The 22,451-nt window shown below is 43.6% G+C and overlaps 1 protein-coding gene across 1 annotated transcript in view; it reads right to left on the reverse strand.

Annotated features, from left to right (window-relative positions):
• The window catches only part of SLC38A10 (solute carrier family 38 member 10), a 91,480-nt gene extending 87,016 nt beyond the window's left edge, over positions 1 to 4,464 (reverse strand). Inside the window, exon 1 of the mRNA XM_083354145.1 lies at positions 4,167 to 4,464. Within this exon, the coding sequence (XP_083210271.1) occupies positions 4,167 to 4,271 (105 nt within the window). The 5' untranslated portion in view covers positions 4,272 to 4,464. The remainder of the gene's footprint in view (positions 1 to 4,166) is intronic.
• Positions 4,465 to 22,451: the final 17,987 nt, after the last annotated feature.

Raw genomic sequence — 22,451 nt, forward strand, 5'->3', positions numbered from 1 at the left:
TGGGTCCAAGGCAGGCTTCTTGAGGAGAGGTCTCACCACCATCTCCTTCAAGACGGCGGGGAAACTACCCTCACTCAAAGATGCAGATATAACCGCCTGGAACCGCCTGTTGAGTCACGTTTCACCTAATCTGTACCTGTAATAATAATAATAATAATAAACCTTTATTGTCAAAGTACATGTGTACATTGAGATTAGCTGAGCCTCCCCCCCATGCTCCCTCCCCCCAACGCACAGTTACAACAAACCCTCCATCCTACCACACCATGTGAACCAACTACACCACACACCGGCCTCCCAAGTCAATTCTGCATAGTTCACAGAGATTATATCCCATTCAAAAGCCTAACAGCCCACGGATAAAAGCTGTTTTTCAGCCTGTTGGTACGGCTGGCTATACTCCTATATCTCCTACCCGATGGTAGGAGAGTAAAGAGATACCGTCCAGGGTGTGAGTCATCCCTGAGAATCTTCCTCACTCTTCCAAGGCAACGAGCCCTGGCGATGTCATCCAGTGGTGTCAGGGGACAGACCACAATGTCTTGTGCTGTGCTCACTACCCTCTGTAATACTTTCCTGTCCGTGGCTGTCAGACCAGCATACCAAACCACAATACCATACGAGAGGACGCTCTCTATGGTAGACCGGTAAAAAGAGGGTCATAAGCCGTTGTTCTACCCTGTTCTTCCGCAAGACCCTAAGAAAGTGAAGCCTCTGTTGGGCCTTTCTAGCCACCTGGGTTGTGTTAACTTTCCAGGCCAGATCTTCACAGAGGTAGACTCCCAGAAATTTAAAGGAGAAAACTCTCTCCACACAGTCCTCCCCGATGTAAAGTGGGGCAGGTTCCTCCTTTTTTCTCTGGAAGTCTAACACCATCTCTTTCGTCTTGCCGATGTTTAGGTGCCAGTTGTTGTTACTACACCATATGGATAGTTTTTGTACCTCTGCCCTGTATGCTGTCTCATCCCCACCTGTAATAAGAACCACCACAGTTGTATCATCTGCAAACTTGATTATTGCAGTGGATGGGTCAGATGATACACAATCATAAGTGTATAAAGAGTACAGGTAGGGGCTAAGCACACAGCCCTGTGGCGTGCCGGTGCAAAGCTTCAGGGAGGTGGACAAAGCAGACCCGACCCTCACTGTTTGTAACCGGTCGCTAAGAAAGTCTTGAATCCAATCACACATGGCGGGGGAGAATTTCAAGTCAGTCAGCTTCTCGATGGGAATGCTAGATTTGGTTTTTCTTGCCCAAGGGTAAAACCTAACTTTTCTCTACACTAAATTTCATTTTGTGACATAGGACCCAGTGTTCCATCTGGATCTTGAGCCTATTTTCTGGGGTGTTGGCTATTCCTGCCAGTTTAGTGTCATATGCAAATTTGATGATTTCCCCTTCTATTCCCTCATCTAAATCGTTTATAAAGATGTTGAAGAGTACTGGGACTAAAACAGAATGTTGGGGTACCCTACTGCTTCCTTCCTTCCATGTAGATGTAGTTCCATGGAGGACTGCACATTGAGTGCAGTTTGTCAGCCATATCAGCAGATTGAACTCTTCTGAGTTTTCCTATTATCTTCACTTATATGATATGTAATCCAATGGACAATATGTTGAGAAACCTTACATTGCAAAGTGTAGCAGAATTGGGAACTCGAGATGACATGCTTCTGAATATTAACTGAAGAATGCAGCACTGGTGTAGACTATTGACCTCATGTCCTATTTACATTGGCATGCCTATTTTCATTGGCATTTGGCTAGCACAATGGAAAGTGGTATTCTGGGCTAAATAAATCTTTTATAGAAGCCCTTTGTAAGTTTATCTCCTAGGGCAGACATGTCAAACTCGTGACGTCGTGCAACTTATCGGGATGGGGTGCCGGCAATGGGGTGAGTGCGGCTTCCGGATGATGCGTCCAGCCCGCGGGCCAGCAGTTTGACACCCCTGTCCTAGGGGAACAGTGATAAAATGACACCCTTGACAGGCAGTTTCACTTCTGTGTATGTCAGTGTTTTCTCAACCTTAGCAACTTTCAGATATGTGGACTTCAACTCCAAGAATTTTCCAGCCAGCCATGCTGGTGTATGTGATGTACCTATAACATAATCCATATTAAACAAAAAAGGATTATACATTTTTCTTCATTACTGCAAAAAACAACAACATATTCCAGGGCCTTTTATCCTCTAAAGCCATGTAATGTGTGTGCCTTCAAGTCAATCCTGATATCTGCCTGGAAACATCTCTGCAGTTTTCTTGGCAAGATTTCAGAAGGGATTTGCCACTGCCTTCTTCCTAGGCCTGAGAAAGAGTGAGTGTGAGCGTCACTAACTGGCTTCGGGCCTAAGGTGGGACTAGAGTAAGGTGAGACTATAATTCACAGTCTCCGTGTTTTCTAGCCCAATGCCTTAAACCACTATATCAAAATGGCTCCTAAGAAATGTATCTGGAGCACATAGGTAATTTCTTAATATGAAATAACCTGAGGGCATATGTTTCTAAAATCTGCTTTATACTGGATTCCACAATCTGAAAACCTCTCAACATCCAGGAAAGTAATACATGAGAATGATGAGGGGAAAAGAAAAATAGAAAAAAAAAAGAAACAAGATTTATATGACTCATATATAGATATAAGATTACTTTAATGATGAACAAAAAGACTTTGTCATTCTTCAATTTATGAAACAAAGTTTAATCCCAAATTCTATATTTTAGTGTCTGTCAGACACAAATGAACAGATGAACAGGCGTCTAAGCTCCAGGTTATAACAAACATGACCAGACTATATAGGAGAGAGAAAGCATTTAAAAAATTAATGAACCTTGGAATTCATGTATCGAGAGAACTCTTACTTTTATATGCTATCCTCTTTTATATCAATAATGCAGGATAGATGTTCTAAGAACAGACAATATAAGTCAATCTAAAAAGAATATGAAATAAGAATAAAAAGGTACACAATCCTTGAGCAATATAACATGCTACTGCTCCTAAGGTGAATATTCAACCTATATATTTTATATAATAACCATTAATGCAAGATCATACTAAATAGATTATAGTTTGGAAGTGGCTTAAAATATTTTTTGCCCCCCCCCCCAAAAAAAGAATTAACCCCAGATCAAGAGAAAATGAAGTACAAGGATGTCAGTTTCAATTCACAAAATTGATACCATGCAAATATGCAGAACATAACACACACATGGAGAAATATGTCCCTCTCGGTTAGTGCTGATGCCTGGCAACTACCTGATTTAGTCCCTGCAGTTTTCTTGGCAAGAATGATTTGCCATGACCTCTTTCCTAATTCTGAGAGATAGAGACTGACCCAAGGTCAGCCGGCTGGCTTTGTGCCTCAGGGTTTTTAGCTTGGTACCTTAACCACTATACCAAATTGGCTCTTTAGAACTGATGACCACAGAATACCTGTAAAAGTTAAGGCAAGTAATGAAACAGCATAAAGCTTAGCAGATTGTTGCCCCCAGATTGTTGGGGGCAATTAAGCTGACTTTGTAATAATGCCGCTTGGGGTGTGTGTGAAAGCCCTAATAAGCAGGCATATACATAGAATGAAGGCTACTGCTAAGCTTGTAAGCCGCCCTGAGTCTTCGGAGAAGGGCGGGATATAAATGGAAATAAAATAAAAATAAATAAATAAATAAAAGGGGTGGGGGTGGGGAGGCAGAGAGTGACAATAAGGACCAACCAGGTTTGAACGGGCAAGAGCCAACCCCATCTTTAAATTGAGAACAAAATTATGACAGTGATTAAAACGAGTAGTTTCTCTTCCCCTTCTCTTCCCAGGGTCCATCCACTAACTGAATACTACCGGTAGGAACAACCTTTCCGACACAAAGAAGAGAAAAGAAGGGCAGTTACCGAAAGGTCACCCTGCTAGGCAGAGCGACTAAGCCAGGGGTCGGCAACCTCGGCTCTTTTATGACTCGTGGACTTCAACTCCCAGAATTCCTGAGCCAGCATAGCTGGCTCAGGAATTCTGGGAGTTGAAGTCCACGAGTCATAAAAGAGCCGAGGTTGCCGACCCCTGGACTAAGCGGTCAGGTGGCTCGAGGGGAACCCCGGACACGCTGGAGCCCCGTCATCCCCGCAACATTTAACCAGGCGAGGGGATGCGCGGGCAAAATCAGACTGACCTGTCGGAAACAGAAGGGCATCGTCAGCACGCTCACCCCGACGATGCTGTTCACGATGTTCATGATCAGGCCCCAGTGGGAACCCGAAGGCGCGGAGGAAGCCATAGCCGAAAATTAAGGGACGCGAGGGAGAGCGAGCAGGTAACAAACAGGGAAGGGAGCCTCGAAGAGGGAGGGAAACGACGGCTCCAGGCCGGCACGGAGCGCCAGAGAACGGCGAGGTCAGGGCGCCGCTTCAGCACCAGCCTCCCACCAAAACAAACTCTCTCCCGTAAAGCCGGCTCCAAAAAAGCACACGTCGCACGCACTTCCTAATTCCCTTGCTCTGTTGGCGCTTCCGGGATGCAAAAAAACCACCGAGGGTCGTCGCCTAGAGCGGCACAACTGGCACGAGCGTTTTTTTTTTTTTTTTTACGTCCCCCGGAGGACTCCCTGACTGAAGCCGGGGGGGAAAGGGAGGGAGGGAGCCGAAGTTGCCATAGCAACCGCTCGTGACGCCAGCAGTTGCCACCTCCCAGACCGCGGCGGAGAGGGGGGGCGGGGCGGCGGTTTCCTTGGATGCTGCTGGCAGCGAGGCTCGCCGGGGAAGACCGAGGCGAAGGCGACGGTTCCACGACACGAGGCAAAACGTGGGCACGCCAGGAACTTCTCTCGAATGTGGTTTGAATAGTGGCGCCTTACTCTCGAGAGAATGAGGCAGGGTGAATTTCTGAATAAGACAAGTCAACCTAATCCAGGGGTCGGCAACCTCGGCTCTTTTATGACTCGTGGACTTCAACTCCCAGAATTCCTGAGCCAGCATAGCTGGCTCAGGAATTCTGGGAGTTGAAGTCCACGAGTCATAAAAGAGCCGAGGTTGCCTACCCCTGAGTCCTAATCCCTTCTGGCGCCATCTAAAAACGTATCTATTTGAGCAGTCTGACCTGGTCTGATGGGTTAGGGTTGGGGTTTTAAATACATCTTAATTATTGTTTTAACCTTGGGCATTTATTTAATCGCTTTTAACTTTTCTATCCTGTTTTTGTATTTATTGCCCTGTACACCGCCCTGAGTCCTTCGGGAGAAGGGCGGTATAAAAATTTAAATAAATAAATAAATAAATAATCCTATGGGAGATGAATGCGATAGGACCCCCCCTCCGTGGACAAGAGAAGCATCGAAGGGCACCCGCAACCCGTAAACGCTTGAGCAAAAGTTATACGGGTAGTCCTCGACGGACGGCCACACTTGAGTCCAAACTTTCTGTTGCTAAGGGAAACATTTGTTAAGTGAGTTTTGCCCCGCTTTACGACTTTTCCTGCCGTAGTTGTATAGTGAACCAGCGCCGTTGTTAAAGTTAGTAACGCCATTGTTAAGTGCATCTGGTTTCCCCACTGGCGCTGCTTGTCAGAAGGTTGCAAAAAGTGATCGCATGACCCCAGGACGCTGCAACCGTCATAAACTCAGGCATCTGGGTTTTGATCACGTGACCACGGAGATGCTGCAAGTGTGAAAAATGGTCATAAGTCACTTTTTTCAGTCCTGTCACTAAATGAACTGTTGGAAGTTGAGGACTACCAGTAGTGTGAGCACTGTTGCCTGGTTACAGCACTCCAGCCCTTTTTCCTTCTCAGTTCCTGCAGCTGATGAGGACACCAGTAACTGTCAGGTGTATACTGAATTTGAAGGTTGAATATGAAGGAGACAGAGCACCCATGTGGTACTCTTCAGCTGCATTCGGGCAACATGCTATACCTGGGTACTGAACAAGTCCATTGTTTCACATGGTAAAGGGAAGTACATTATGGTTGGATTTATATCAGAAAACAATGCCACAAAAATAGCTTAAAGTTAATCTTGCCCAAAGTTGGCAAGTTGTGCAAAAGCAGCTCCTAAGTCTTTACTTGACCTGGTTAAGTGTGTTTTGGGAGCACAGCTTAATAGCAGCTAAACAGAACATATGTAGTGGTAGAGAAGGAATCCCATTGCAAAAAATTAATTTTGAACAAAAAGATGGGCAGCTCTATCTATTTCTTATTTTATCTTAGGTTCCTTCTTTCCCCAGGGCTGATTAGAAGAAAGATAATAAACAAACCCCAAAATATCAAAATCTGGATAAGAGTTCAGGAAATTGTCCAACTAAGTAGGAATCAGTGGGTCTATGATGTAAATTTATATTTCATATACAGGTAGTTCTCGACTTGCAACAGTTCATCTAGTGACCAAGTTACAACAGCCCTGAGAAAAGTGACTTATGACCATTTTTTACACTTTCAACCATTGCAGCATCTCCACGGTCACATGATCAACATTTGGATGCTTGACAACTGGTTCATATTTATGCTTGCACCGTCCTGGGGTCACATGATCACCTTTTGGGACCTAGTTTCCTGACAAAGTCAATGAGGAAACTAGTTACACTTTACAACTGTATTACTAACTTAACAGCTGCAGTGATTCACTTAGCAACTGGCAAGAAAAGTTGTACAGTGGGGCAAAAGTCACTTAACAAATATCTCACTTAGCAACTGAAATTTTGGGCTCAGATGTGGTCATAAGTCGAGGACTACCTGTACTGATCTGAACTCCCTTCTCCTATTTTCCCCATATCACAACCTTCTGGGATGGATTGGATTTTTGTCCAACCAGTACAGAGCAGCCTCCAAATTTTCCCCATCCCCATTCTTAGAATAACATGAGCTAGGGTAGGCTGAAAGAAGGGTAGGCGGCATAACATGACAGAGCGAATATCCAAGTAGATATTTGAATCAGATTCCATTATTTCAGTTTGTCATGCAAACTAGTACACTACCGGGACTCTCACTGTACAACTCTGAATATCCATGATGTTTGAGTGGAATATCACAGGAATGCTATTATGACAGGTTTAATGGTGATCATTTTCTGGAGCAAAAAAAGATAACTATGACATACAGGTAGTCCTCAACTTACGACTGGTTGCTTAGCAACTGTTCAAGCTTATAATCAATTTTCCCGCTTTTGAAGTTCTGATGGCTGGTGCCCATCCCTCCCCACAGCCACATTATGGGCGCTTGGCAACAGGCCCACATTTATCACCATTTGCAATGTCCCCTGCAATCACATGAATGCAATTTACAACACTTTTTTTGCCATAAACCAGTTTCTTTCCAGCCTCTGGCAAAACTCACCCAATGGATACAAGGGGTTCACTTAAGAGCTGTGGCATTTGCTTAATGGCTGCTACAAAAAAAAGTTATAAAATCAGGTGTGGTCATGTGATCCACTTAATGACTGGCACAACTTACAGCCTAAAAATCTCCTCCCCGCCCCGCAAGATCAATTATAGTTGTAAGTCGAGGACTACCTATTGGACATTACAAGGGATATAAGGAAGGAAGAAAGCTATGTCTTGGCTGTAGGAATTATAATCACCTGATCACCACCTGGTGCAATATATGTAAGTTTTGGGCTACAGCACAAATACTTTTTTCCTATCCAAAATGTCAGTTATTAAGGTTTATCACATAGACTTTTGAGAAGTATACAAAATTGGGCAAAGATCCTTTAAGAAATTGAAAGGACAATGGAGCAGTGTGGATTACTCTAGGGATATGAGCTCAAGGTTGTGGAATTAATTAGCATTAAGGAGAGGGGAATTAATACATTCCCCACAAATATTGAGTTAGCCCCAAAGCTGTTTACATGACGATGGCAATCTTTTGCATTTGGAGAAATCTTTCATCCTTGAAGCTCCCCAATACCTATTGCACAGTATGCAGGAATCTATGGACTAATTAAGTTTATACAATCATCAATCAGATAGTAACACTTTTATTGCAGTGCGCCACTTCAGGTGGCAGGTGGGAGGTTGCATACTTGAATGCTCATTTATGGGGGGGTTGAACTCCCCACAGGGAGATCCTGCATTTAGCAAACAAGCAATCAGGGAGAAAGCTAGATTGAACTTTTCTCTATGATATACCTATTTACCTACTCACCAGTGATAATTCATGCTAAGTGATATATTCTAGCAAATGTATAGAGCAAAACTCATTTCACTTGTATAAAATAACTTCTAGAAAGATTACATCCTGGGCAGATTAATTTGAAGAAGGGCTATCAGGATTTTATATTTAGCTACTAAGATATTCCAGGATAACTCAGATCAGATAGAGATTGTCTTATTTCCTGGGCTGATTCTGCTACTATTTACACCAATAGATATTGTATTGCATGCTACATATCACAAGCTTTAACGTCATGAGAACCTAATGCATACCACAAGAGTAAGCATGATCCAACGACTGAATCCTGGAACAGCAGGTGGGAAAATTTATAACTAAGACCAAATATTCCTGCTATTGCTAAACAAAACACAGGAATCATTTATGCTGCGTTGTTGTTCCCATGAATTGCATAGATAAGTAACGAAATGCAGGCTTCTTGCAAACTGAACATTTGTAAAAAAAAATACTGGAAGGTTAATTTTGAAGAGGAAGCATATACAAATCACTCCATCTTCTGCTTTCAAAATTACCCATGAAGATAAGGGTTTAAAGAGAAAGATAACTACAAATACACTAAGAATTATTTTCCAGACTTGAAAAAAAGATCATACAGCTTCGCCAAGGGATAATCCTTTTTTGAATCTTGCATCAAAAAGTTCTATCTTAAAGAATTTCACCTTGCTATGCAGGCCAGATGCTTTTCCATCACCATTATACTGTATGTGTGTATTTGTTTCTTCATTGGTTTTATTGGTAGTTTTAACTAATTTGGTGGCTCCCAGGGGGAGGGGGTTTTCTGTGGGCGCGCCTGACCTATGGAACCGTTTACCGGTTGAGCTCCGGATGGCTCCCGACCTTCGCTCCTTCCGACGCGACCTAAAAACCTGTCTGTTTGAGCAATCCGGTCTGGTCTGAGGGGTTTTGTTTTAATTATTGTTTTAATGTAACTTATCTTCTGCATTTGGGCATTAGGGTTTAATTTGTTTTCAATTTCTGTATTTGTGTATTTTGATATTTATGTCACTGTTCACCGCCCTGAGTCCTTGGGGAGAAGGGCGGTATACAAATCAAATAAATAAATAAATAAATAAATAAATAATTTTACAATGACAGCATGGCTAAGCTATATTGACTTTGTTCATGCCAGATTGGCCCCACATTGTGGGCCACATCTAGGGCCGCTGTGAATAAAGACAGGCAGTGTTATTTTATTAATTGAATTCTCAGTGAGCAGTGGACAGGAAGACTGACTAATTGCCCAACACTACATAAATATCTCAGGCTGAAAATCCTTCCCCAATGATTGCAGCGTTGCCTACAGAGTTATTCCATCTCCAACACTTCTCAGCTTTCTTCAGCTGCAAGTGTGGTTCTACTTGCCGAATTGGTTCCTTCACTGAAGTGAACGGTGTCATCACAAGTATTTTGTATACAATGGGGAAAAATCAGAACAAGAACAAAGAATTCTAACTTGATTTTTATTAGAATCTGTAAGGATGCGCAGTATATGCTGTATGCATGTTTATGCACAATTTTCTGTAATCTAAACATTCTGCTTCTCTGCTGTAGCCTGTGACTTAGGAGCCCCACCCTGCTATTTCACTTTATCATTTCTGACACAAGCCAACAGCTGTTTGAAGTTGCCTCTTGTTCTACACTTCAACAAGATTTGTGTTCCGGCCAAGACTGATACTGAGTGTGATTTTTTGTAAAGTAACCAGAATTTTTAAACATTCAAACGGGGGGAAAGGAGTTTGGCACCATGGGTTAGTCCTTTGACTAACTGGCTGCCTTTCCCTTGCTCCTGTTTTCCCCATTCCCCTTTTATGTAACCCCCCAAAGTCATAAAAATGACAACACGGCCAATAGAGGGGGATGGATCTAATTTACTGCCAGCAGCCCTATAAAATCACAGATGGGCTATAGCCAGGGATTTCTCAATTAGATTATATGCTAAAATGAAATTCCATGGATACTGTCCCAGGACTGGTGGTTAGGATTAAACCTGGAGTTCTAAATGATAAAAATACATGTACGTATAATTGTGTTTAGGTTGAGGGATCTAACAAGAGAAGACTTCTGTTTTTCCTTTATACTATTATACTCCTTGGCATGACAAATAATGATAAAGGATCTGGCCCAGTCAATACTCCAGCATCCATGACTTTGGGGTACGGCGTATACATACTTTGTCAGATGGACAGACCCATACCTATTCTGCATCTAGTAAAAGTGACTTCTGCAACATGTACCATTATGTATATTAGGCAAATTTACATATAGTTGCATAAGCTACATAATTCATTTTGCTCTTCTTTGGGTAAAGAGGCAAGGAATTATGTAAGGATTTGAGAACCTGAATTCTAAAATTCTTCTGAATTCTAGAAATCTCAGCAGACATTACCAATGTATTATAATACCCACCTCCACAGTCTTAAGAACTGTCAAATTGTTTCTAAAAGCATATTTTCAGGACAATGTATGTGACACTGTGTGTTAAATGTATACTTCTCTAGGGTACTGGATATGGTAGTGCTGACATAAGCCCACTTAGTTCTTTATTATCAGCACCAGGAATAAGCAACTATGATGTTTTGGACTGTAACCACAAAACTTCATAATCTTCCTGTTCTAGTGCATTTAATCACTGGATTGAGATAAATGGTCCTTCCTATATAGTGGACAATTATACTGTTTCTACAGTTTGAGAATCAATCATGCAGATGTCATTTCTGGCATTAGGGCTGTCATTGGATCCATGAAAAAGTTCAATTGCAGAATAGTAGAGTAGCACAAATCAGCATGTTTACTGACCGGAGCAAGACATTTAGTTCAGCTTCTGATGAGGATTCATGATGAACTAGACATTCCTGATGTAGTAGCGGCAGTGTTGTGGTAGAGATCAGTAGTCAGATGACCTCTGGCTGGTGAAGTCTCTTCAAAAAAAGGAGAAATCATGAAATTGGCCATATGTACGCAGGACAGCATTATGGGCATTTGTGCCCCCACTCACATGAGTGTCGCTGCAAGTATGGGCAGTTGCAGCCCCACTCGCACGAGCTTCACCGCAAGCATCGCAGGTGCTCATGGCTCCACTTGCACGAGTAACAGGTGTTTGTGTGTGCGTGTTTCCCCTTCCCACAAAACTATCCCTTCTTTCCCCCCTCCCCCCCCCCGCTGCGGGCTGTCAATCCTGAAGGTTGAGGAAATCTAAGCATTTATTGGTTGCTCAATCTGACCTTATGGAAGGGTTTCCTATTAGTATAAAAATCTTATTACTCTCAAAAATCTTGGAGAGAATTATATTCTCTCAAAAATTTCATTTTAGTCCAACATAAGAATTATCCTGATCAATATATATGTTATTCAAGGAATTAAAAGTTTTAATAAAGGATACTTTATATCAGGGGTCCCCAACCTGTGGCCACCAGGCCATGTGAGTGGCTGGTTGGTGTGTGTGCGCACCATCACAAGTATCACAGGTGTTTGCGGCTTCATTCATGCTAGCACCACCATGAGCGTACAACAAACAAACAACAAACTGTGGCCCTACTGGTATGAGAGTCACCGCAAGCATTTGAGGCCCCACTTGCATGAGAGTCACAGGCGTTTGCAGCCCCACTCACAAGCATTGCTGCAAGCGTCACAGGCACTTGTGGCCCCATTTGCACAAGCAATGGGTGTCTGCACGCACATGCACGTACATATTTACCCCTCCCATAAAACCATACCTCCTTTCCACCCTCCCCCCACTCCAGGCTGTCAATCCTGAAAGGTTGGGGAACTCTACTTTATAAGATGAAATGAATTGCATTTGTATTAAAATTATAGCCATTGTTTTTAATTAATGTATAAAAAAATAGCATATGCAAATCTGTTGATTCCCCATTAATTTTGGTAGTGAGCTTGCTGTATTTGAAATCCAAATATGGTTGGGCTACAAAATGCATAGAAATGTTTTGTTTATACTAGACAAAAGTTATTGTGTTTCTCAGGACTCTTATAACCAATTTCTTTGCTTGTTTCTATCCCCTTGGACATGACCAAGATCTTGAACAGTTTCTGTGTCCGGGCATGTGTGTATACACACACATCCACATATGATGTCAGATTAATTCTGTTTGAGCCAAGTGCACAGTCCCATTGGAACAAACTCCCACTGAAACAAACTCCACATTGTTTATATAATTTGCTGCAGTTGCACTGGCTAGCCACCAGACTTTGTTCTTTGCAGGCCTGCAAGGAGGTAGGCAATTTCTGCCTAATTCCCTCCAGGTGCCACTTAAATTCTTGCAACTCGAAATCAGCAGGTTTCTTGATTTAGAGCAGGGCAAAAATCAGTACTCTGGAAGGAGGATGCCACTAAATGGTTCTTTTAAAACTCATTCTTGAATAATTCCTTTTGTTTCCATCATTCAGGCTGCAAATGATTAAATGATAGAAATATAGATAGATAAATGAACAGATGATAGATAGATGATAGACAGGCAGACAGACAGATAGATAGTCTTTTGTGATTTTTTTCTGTGTTATAGATAGATAACCTTTATTTTGATTTTTTTCTGTGAACACTCTGGAACACATTAAAAATGAAATTCTGATGCCCGCTCTCAAAAGAAAATATATACCCATACACACACACACACACACACACACACACACACACACACACTAACATGCTATATATATATATACAGAGAGAGAGAGAGAGATAAATTATAACAGTTTGCCATTACAATTCTGCTTCCTTGTCACAATTCTTATAGAATAGCATTAGCACTTAAACCAGACATGTCAAACTTGTGATGTCACGTGACATTGCTCGACGTACTGGAACTTTTTCCCTATTGCCGACAATGGGGTGGGTGCAGTTTTGTTGTGATGTGTCCAGTCCGCGGGCCATCTTAACCAAAATGACACTGCACAAATGGAAGGTGACAGCAGTGTTGGGGAAAACTTCCCTTTGGAGAAGCGTTTGTAGACGTGTGTCTGTGCATCAGTATTCTTTCTATTCCTGTAATCCCGTGGTGGCAAACCTATGGCACGCGTGCCACAGGCGGCATGCAGAGCCCTCTCTGTGGGCACGTGCGGCGTCGCCCCAGTCCTAGGCCTTCAGTCCCATCCATGAGCAACCTGCATCAATACCCATGCAGGGTAAGGTTGCCCTGCCTGCCCCCGCCTCCCCAAGTGTTTTTTTTTTTACTAACCTGCCTTTCAGCTGCATTCCGTTTCTCCATTCACTTCTCAGCCTTTGCTGCGTGTTTGTGGAACTATCGGTAAAAAAAAAGTTTCATCAGACTTTCTAACTTCTCGCAAGATCTCAAGAAGTTAGAAAGCCTGATGGAACTTTTTTTTTTACCGATAGTCCCACAAACACGCAGTGAAGGCTGAGAAGCGATGCAGCTGAAAGGCAGATCAGTAAAAAAAACGCTTGGGGAGGTGAGGGCATCTGGGCGAGGGCGAAGTTGGAATTGATTGATTTACTTTTTCACCCTCCACAAAAACATCCTTTGTTTCCTTGCACACAGCAGCGGCAGCAGATTGCGAAGGAGAAACAGCACGGGGCTGGAAGTCAGGTAAGGAAAGAAAGGCAATTTCTGGGGGGAGTGAGGATTTCTTTCCTTACCTGCCCTGCTTGTTCCAAGGCCGCTTTCCGCTCAGACCCATTGCTCTTGCCAATGGCCCAACTGCCCACTTCAGTGCCCTCCCTCCCCGAGCCTCCGGGGCTCCACCTGCTGCTTTGGCGGCTCTGTAGGCAGAGCTGTGAAGTTCTCTTCTCTGTCAGATGAGAACTTCGCAGCTGTGCCTACAGAGCCACCAAAGCTGTAGCTGAATGGACAGGTGAGGGGGAAACCTGCCCCACTTGTTCCACAGCCGCTTTCGGCCAAGACGCAGCAGCATTGGGTGCAATACGCAAGGCAGCAAACAGCTGCATCACGCCAAAACCGGCTGTTTGCCGCCTCCTGCCCAGTGCCACTACCATGAGGCCGCGAAACAAGCCGGGTGGCGGTAAGAAACCAGTATACCGGTTCCTTACCTCCGCCCGGCTGGTTCTGTGGCCTCATGGCAGCTGCATTGGGTGCGACGTGCAAGGAGGCAAACAGCCACGTCACACTGAAATCGAGGGGCTGGCAGGCTGTGGCTGCTGATGGACACAGTTGGCCCCCATGCGCTCGCTATGTGTGGGGGCCGATAGTGTCAGGCAGCAGCTGCCACGACCCCTGCCTCGCCTTGCCTTGCGGCAATGGCACCCCTGCCCTGCCCCCTGCCTCGCCTCGCCTCACCCCGCAGGACGAGCCTCCTGCCCACCGTCCCACCCGCTGGAGACCCCCTGGATCTCCCCCAACCCTGCCTGGCCTCCACAGGTGTCCCTCCCTATGAGCAACATCAAGGTGACCACGCCCATCCCGGCCATGCCCACCCAGTCTGCCATGACCCCCACAGCCATGCCCACCCAATGGGCTACACCCATCCAATGGACCATGCCCACCCAGCACCAGGCGTTACATAAATGAGTTTTGGTTTGCAGTTTGGGCACTCGGTCTCTAAAAGGTTCGCCATCACTGCTATAATCCATAGAAACCCAATATTTTGTAATACTACTATGCACTGTGCTTTTGGGGAAAAAATGGTTTCTGTTGTCAACAGTGCAGGGAAGGATATTAATTTTAAAATTTTGTTCAGCGGGGATTTGATGGTGCCTCAGTGGCGTAGCGTGGGTTGTCAGCACCCGGGGCAAGGCAAGTAATTTGCGCCCCCTAACCTGTGGATTTTAGCACTCGAGTCTCTTCCACTAGCTCAGGAATTCTGGGAGTTGAAGTCCATGAGTCATAAAAGAGCCAAGGTTGCCTACCCTTGAGTTTGGTTCAAGGCAAAAAAGGGTCTCTGGAGAAGAGGGAAAATGCTAGTTTAAAACTGAAACAAGGCAACTTTAAGGTGCCTCAGCTGTGATTTAGGATGAGACAAAGAGAGGACATGGCGTTGAAAATGGTTAATGGGGCATGTTTGTTCCACTCTTAGTGGATGTCAAGATAAACCCCACGAGAGAATGACCTTACAACAGATGTGAATAGGCTTGGACTACGTTTGTAGATTGAGTGCATACATCACATGGAGCGATGATGGGCTTCATCAAGATTTATGATCCCACAATTGGCTAGTTTTCTCCATCTTGTCCTAAACCCTGGATACCAACCACGGTTTATGGCTTAGCATGTGGCGTGGGGTTGACCCAACGTGTTAGGCGACAAACAATGACTTCCAACTTACAATGCCTCAGCTTCCCAAGGTTATTCCAAAGCCGGAAAAGCCAACCAACCCACCCTGCAGCTTTGCCTGCTTAGGCTGTACCCCAGGAATTCATACTTGCTGCGGCGCCCGACCTATTTTCTGCCCAGACGCTGCTTATCCAAGCCAAGCCGCCTCCTTCTCTTTGGCACCTCGCCCCAAAGATTCGCCGGCCTGGCTGGAAACTCTTGCTGCTGGCGACGTGTGTCAGGGGGGGCGGTCCCGATCGCCTCCTGCAGGGGGAACCGAGTGGCCGCAGAGAGTCAATACGGCAGGAGGAGGAGGAGGAGGAGCAGCAGCAGCAAGCAGCTGCAGTTGTTACCTTTACCTCCGGGAAAGGAGGAGACGGGGGCGGGAGCTGGGGCGGGGGGGCCGGGCTTGCAGGTTGAGAGCCAAGCGGAGGAGAGCCGCGGCGGGAGAAAGAGAGGGAGGCAAGACACCGCCAAGCCTCCCCACCCCCACCCGAGAAAGGCGATCCGCAGCCGTGAGAGGACGGGATCCCGCTCTGGCTGGGCGCAGCGAATCCGGTTGCTTTCTACGCTCCGCCCGCTCGCTCGCTCACTCACTCGCTCCTCCGACCCTCGGCGAAGCGGAATTGTCCCCCTCCGGCGAGCTTAATGGGCGCCCCCCCAGATGTTGCGCCCGGTGCAGCCGGCCCCCCCTGCACCCCCCACGCTACGCCACTGTGGTGCCTTAAATCTGATGAAAGCAGAATGTACCTATACGACCCCTTAATTTCTGTCGCAGTGTAAGTTGCCATGCCACTAAGTTTTAGCAGAACAATCCAGGGGCAGCAAAAATGGGATATGCCGCTGCATGTAGCTTCTGGGTTGAGAGTTGCCCACTGTGACTTCAATCCCACCAGGCTAAAAATTCACCCATCCGTGTTCTGTTTAAGTCTCTTTCCCACTGAATTTTTCCCTTGGGCCTCCTTTGGCATCCAAAGTTCTTCTTGGTTTCTGTCTATTTCTATAGTGTTAGCTTGTTCTCTTGTTTGTCTCTTGTGTTGTTGAAACATTGACTTCACACAAAAATAGCCAGCTCAAGCTTTTCTTTTTTTGTCCACTGAAATATAAATGGTGTTTCTAGTGAAAGTCTACCAGTGACATTCCTTCTCTTTCCCTTTTTTCCCCAAGAGTGCTGGTGGTAAGGAAAAAAAAGGTAGATGAAGCCATGTTTTTAAAAAAGAAAGGTTACAAGTGGAAAATGACATGGTCTGGGTTTTCAGAAATTCTAGAAATTCTGCAGTTGCTTTGCAAATCTCAGTGGCAAGAAAGATAGCCCATTTTCTCTTATAAATAAAATAGGATCCCCAAACCTGCATAGTCTTACAGCCTTCTTATTACTTTTGGGTTTTGCACATTAAAATCAGTGTTGATTTCTGGCAATTGCCTGGACTAATTCCTGCAATTTTCTTGGCAATTTTTTAGAAGTACTTTGCCATTGCCTTCTTCCTAGGGCTGAGAGTGAGTGACTGGCCCAAGGTCACCTAGCAAGCTTTGTGCTTGAAGCAGGACTAGAACTCCTGGTCTCCCAGTTTCTGGCCTGGTGCCATGAGCACTATGCCAAACATTTTCTTCCTCATTACCCACCATAAATGTGCTGCCATGGCATTTTATAAAATAGAAAACAACAGAGGCTGCGCTTAGAAGATGACTCCTTAAAATCTGACCAGGATTGGTGGAAAGAAAAGAAAAAAGAAATCAGAAGTACATAGGAAAACAGAATATGTTTATTTCAGAAAGAGAGAGAGAGAGAGAGAGAGAGAGAGAGAGAGAGAGAGTGAGTTATAGTCAAGCAGTGGAGATGGTGGGGTTATGTATCTTCATGAAAAAAAGAAAATTTGAAAGAACCATTTAAAAAATATAAAAAGTAACATTATATAGATGTTCTGCAGGCAATTTCAGGCACAAAGGGCAGTAAGAAGCAGGGCCTCAGGTGAAGTAGTAGAAGACCTGCAAAGAATTGAGAGGAGCTAATGTGGAAGAAGGGAAGTCCACATGAATGCTTAAGGGAAAACAAGAATGCAACCAGGAACCAAGTGTCAAAAAGAAATTAGACTTCACCCTGAGAGCTCATTATATAATCTGCTTCATGATTTGCAAATAATCTTGGTTATGGGGGCGGGGGTGTCCCTTAAGACCTGCTACAGGCTGAATTAAATTGGGCTTTTGTATTTTTGTCTCGGAGGAAGCCTGGCACCATTTCCTGAAATAGGTCAAATAAATCTAGAACATCTATAGGTTTCTCCAAAACTCATTTAAGCATTTTTTGGTTTTTTTCTCACTTTGATCTTTAAATCTGTTATATTCCAAACACTCAGAACAAGTGGGGTGATGCCTTATTGCCCTCTTTCAGCCTCCATTCAACATGAAAAAAAACTTGGGAGCTTTCTAAAGACTCTTGTTGCTAGGAAGGAGAATGAATCCATGATCTCTAAAGGAAGGACCCTTACATGCAGGTGAATATGGATGACCTTAAGGAACTTTGTCATTTGCCCCTCCCTTTATCAAGGAGAAGGGGAAGCTTAACCAGAATGGTCAGCTATATATATCTTGACGGAGGAAGTTTAAAACTCTAGCATGGGGGGTGAGCAATTGTGGCACCTTTACAACCTGTGGACTTCAACTCCCAGAATTCCTGAGCCAGCATGGATGGCTCAGGAATTTTGGGAGTTGAAGTCCACAGGTTGTAAAGGTGCAGTACTTCCCCCCCTTCTAACATGACAGGTAGCTAGCTGTTAATTAAGGGTTATTTAAGAGTGCAGCTTTTTCGATGTCTTTTGCCAGCCTTCTATCGGATCAAGAACTTTGAATTGCATTTCATCTTGCCTGTGGCTACATTATTGGTTTGTTGTATCCTCCCCTCTCCCCTTCCCTTCCAAGTTCATGGTACTTATTTTTATGGATTCTGTAACTCAGACATGTCAAACACAAGGCCGTGAAGTGGTTTCACGTGGCCCGCGAAGCCATCCTGGAAACAGTGAGGGAACGGCCCCCACTGCCTTGGCCCTGGCCCAGAGACCCTCAGATCTGTCCCACTTCTGCCCGGGCCCCCATAGGCACCCTTGATGCGAATAATGTAGAGCTGGCCACACCCACCCAGTAGGCCATATGCACTCTAGCCACGCCTACCCAGTAGGCCACGCCCACCCTGGCCATACCCACTCGGCCCCCTGAGGGCAACCGCAATGCTGATGCGGCCCTCAATGAAATTGAGTTTGACACCCCTGTGTAACTGAAGTACCAACTCTCAAGGTCCTCTTCTCTAAAATGGCCTATTTGACTCCCAGTCATGGTCTGCCTTCCACTATTGAAACAACCTGTCAATTCATCAAGTTTTCTGGAACCTTAATCTGCCCATCACCTGATTTCTGACAAAAACTCACAATTCATACCATGTTTTTGGCAGGCCCTGTTTCAACTATTGGATGTGACGTTCTACCTGTCCATCATCTATACTCAGATGGAGAAAGTGAAAAGACAAATGTTATCTTATAGCATTTGTTTTGTGTTGACAGAGGGCAACCAACTATTTTAAATGGCTTCATCCTACTGCACAAGGAAGATTTTTATCTAGTACTGTGACAAGTGCCTGGGAAACCTCTGTCAAGTTCAAGGCAGGGAACCTGACACCTCCAAATGGAACTGCCAAATTTTTAATGTGACAGAAAGGAGAACTAGTTAATTTCATGATTAAAATTCATGATTGGAAAGCAGCTATATTAACTTAGTTTAATATATTTAGTTTACTATACATGAAAATTTAAATCAGATTTACATTTTGTCTGGTCTACTGCTTTTTGTTGTACAGCTATTAGCACGCCACTCAAAAGTAAAATGCAACTTTGGATCTGGTAAAAATTAAACCTCTGTGCTATGATATAGGCAAGAATTTCACCCACTATGGTTCCCCCCCCCTATTTTACAAGGCAGAAAGGCGCAGATGTCAAGCACAAATAGAGCTGAAGCCCAGAGGACACCAAGTTGATTGAGACTCATTGTTATCTGACTTCAGGCCTGGTTTTGATCTGAAACAGCTTTGGTCCCATCTAGGGATTATTTTAATGCTAAATGTTATGAACAATGTATCAAGCATGACCTGTTTCATTTTTACTTTTGGCCCACGTTATACTTCTGGAGTGGCTCTGTAGATTGGAAGATAAAGGTAACGTTTTGCATTGCCACCGTTCCTCACTCCAAGAGTTATTCCAGAAAGGTTTGACTGGGTTGGCTGACTACATGGCCCCTTTTCAGCTGCGCTTTATGTTCTGGAGTCCCATAAGCGCCTCCCTTGTCCTCCTTAACATTTACTTTGTATAAAACCAATGGGTCAGAACAACAGGAAATTTGGGATGAAACAATAATTATAAAATTATATTCATATATTTACACACACACACACACACACACACACTGAATACTTCTTGTGCCAAAGCATTATGAGGTAGTTGCATTCCATTATTCACCAATAATCTTCTTTCTCTTTCTCTTTTCCAATGGAATTTGATGAAATCGTGATGGTACTTGTTTAAAACCTGGAGGAGGGGTAATTTGAATGAAAAGCAATAAAATGAAATTGCTGGGGATACGGAAATATAGAGGACTGGTGGGTCCAAGGAAGGATTTTTTTTTTCCCTCTGGGCAGAGCAGTAGAGTAAGTCCATAGCTTGGAAGTGTTCCTTCCTGATTGATGGGAGGTTAAACTCTGTTGCAGAAGTATTGCCATGCCTACTTCCCCTTGCAGTTGTTTACGGTAGTATGCTCTGTTATTGTGCTGCATAAGGGCTGCTATTGAAGAAAGTTTGGAAACTGAAGCTCGTACACAATTAGATGATTTGGCTGCTGATTTACAGTGAAAGATCTCATTGCTATGATCCCTAAAGACCATATTAGCAGGCAGTTGACTGGATTCACATTTCACGCTGAGCCATCAAGCAGATTATTCAACTTTGGTTTAGTAGCTTGTACAAAGCTAGCCATAGCAATTTATAAACCAGTTTAAAGTTTAATGTGTGTGTGAAGCCAGCCAATAGTGATTTAGTAAACTATAACTAAACAAATCATGACTCAGTTCTTTATGTGAATTCAATCTGTCATTGAATCTGATCCACAGTGTTAGCTTTGATGTATAAAAAGTTGAGACTGAATATTATTCTGCTCATGCATTGAAAACTCCTGGGAGTCACTTTTGCTGATAAAGTAATCAAACAGAACCTCTGGACTCATATGGCACCTTCTGAATAATGGCATGCCTGCTGTGGGATGTGCAATATATTTCTCCTGGAGATTAGATTGTATCTGCATCAGCTAGCTTTTGCCAGTAGGTAAAGGTGAAGCTTTTCTGTCAGTCCCTTGATTAATAATTGGCTCTTTTGCACTTATATAAAACATGATTTTGAATTTTATTGGTCTTGAAAAAGATTGTATATACTATGATTGTCCCGGGACTTCATGCTGAAGGGAGAGATATAAGAAATTATTCAAATAAATATATAATTGATTTAGGTCCAGTAGTTGTTTTTTTTTCCAGTTGTCAAGACAGGAGAACAATGCTAACCAATCATTAAATGGTTCTTGCATCCTCTTAGCAACTCTCTTTGAAGCTGCTCCCCCAAGAGCAACTGAGGTCTCTTCTTTCACCACAATTATTTTTTCTGGCTTTCCAAGTGCTTCAATGCTAATGGCTAAGATAAACATACTGAGGTTTCTGTGCACTTCCAGAGTAATGAGTGAACAAAAGATCAGGATGGAGAAGGAATTAAGTCCTTGCACATGAATAACTTGAAGAGCTTCAAAGGAAGGCATTAATTGTCTTTGGGAGAATGGAAGGGTGACATTCCTGTTATTGTCACAGCTTCCTTTTTATTCTTTGTATTTATTTTGGTCGTCTCCTCCAAAGGATTTGGACCCCTTCCATAGGCTGCACTCTGGAGTAAGGGATATGGTAATAGGCTTTTTCACTAACATTTCTCCTATCCTAGTCCCCCCCCTCCCAAAAAAGAGAAAGCAGGCTATCTTCAGACATGAAAACCTATGGCTAATATCCAAAAGGGTACCTGTACAACACCACTATGGGATATGTTGCAGCTTAGAAATTTCATCTGTACAGGTACTCAAGTTACAATCCCAATTGAGCCCAAAATTTACATTACTAAGCAAAACGTATGTTAAGTGAGTTTTGTCCCATTTTACAACTTTTCTTGCCACAGTTGTTAAGTGAATCACTGCAGTTGTTAATAACATGGTTGTTCGGTGAATTTGGCTTCCCCATTGGCTTTGCTTGTTAGGTCACAAAAGGTGATCACATGACCTCGGGACACTGCAAGCATCATGAGTCAGATGGCAAGCATCTGAATTTTGATCATGTGATCATGGGGATACTGCAATGGTCATGTGAAAAACGGTCATGTTACTTTTTTCAGTGCTGTTATAGCTTCAAATGGTTACTAAATGAATGGTTGTAAAATGAGGACTACCGGTACTTTTGTAACAAAATGGAAGGCCCTCTTTGTAGAGTTCTTAATTCAACTCACTTGCTAAGTGCACACATCACATTGAACTAGTGCTCTAAATTTCTGATACCATTACTCCTAAAATGATAAACGAATTTTTATGACTGACCTCGTGAATAAAATAATTAAATAGTGATACTACTGTAGTTGGCATACAGTTAGGATTATTAGACAAAAAGGTTTAATCATTTCTCAAATTCGCTAGAGATGTCCTGTCCACTGCAGGATTGCCCAGGTAAGGTTGGAACAAGCTTTGAAGAAGCTCCTGGTTTCCATGTTTTGCCCACAGGAAGAGCCTAGTCAGAACTCCCTTTGGGTTTTTCTCCTTGCTTTGCACATTCAAAACTCATTCTAAGTTTGGCTTTCTTCTTTTCAATGTTTACCCTTTTCTTAAAAATTTGCTGCAAATTTACTCCTCACTGTTCCTTAGCGAAGCATCTGCCAGTCCCTCAGGCAAAGCAGCTCCATCTTAGCATGTCTGGTTCCAGTTTCTCTGTATCCTCCTCAAAGTGTGGT

This window comes from Vipera ursinii (assembly GCF_947247035.1).
Source record: "Vipera ursinii genome assembly, chromosome: 2".
Taxonomy (NCBI): Eukaryota; Metazoa; Chordata; class Lepidosauria; order Squamata; family Viperidae; genus Vipera; species Vipera ursinii.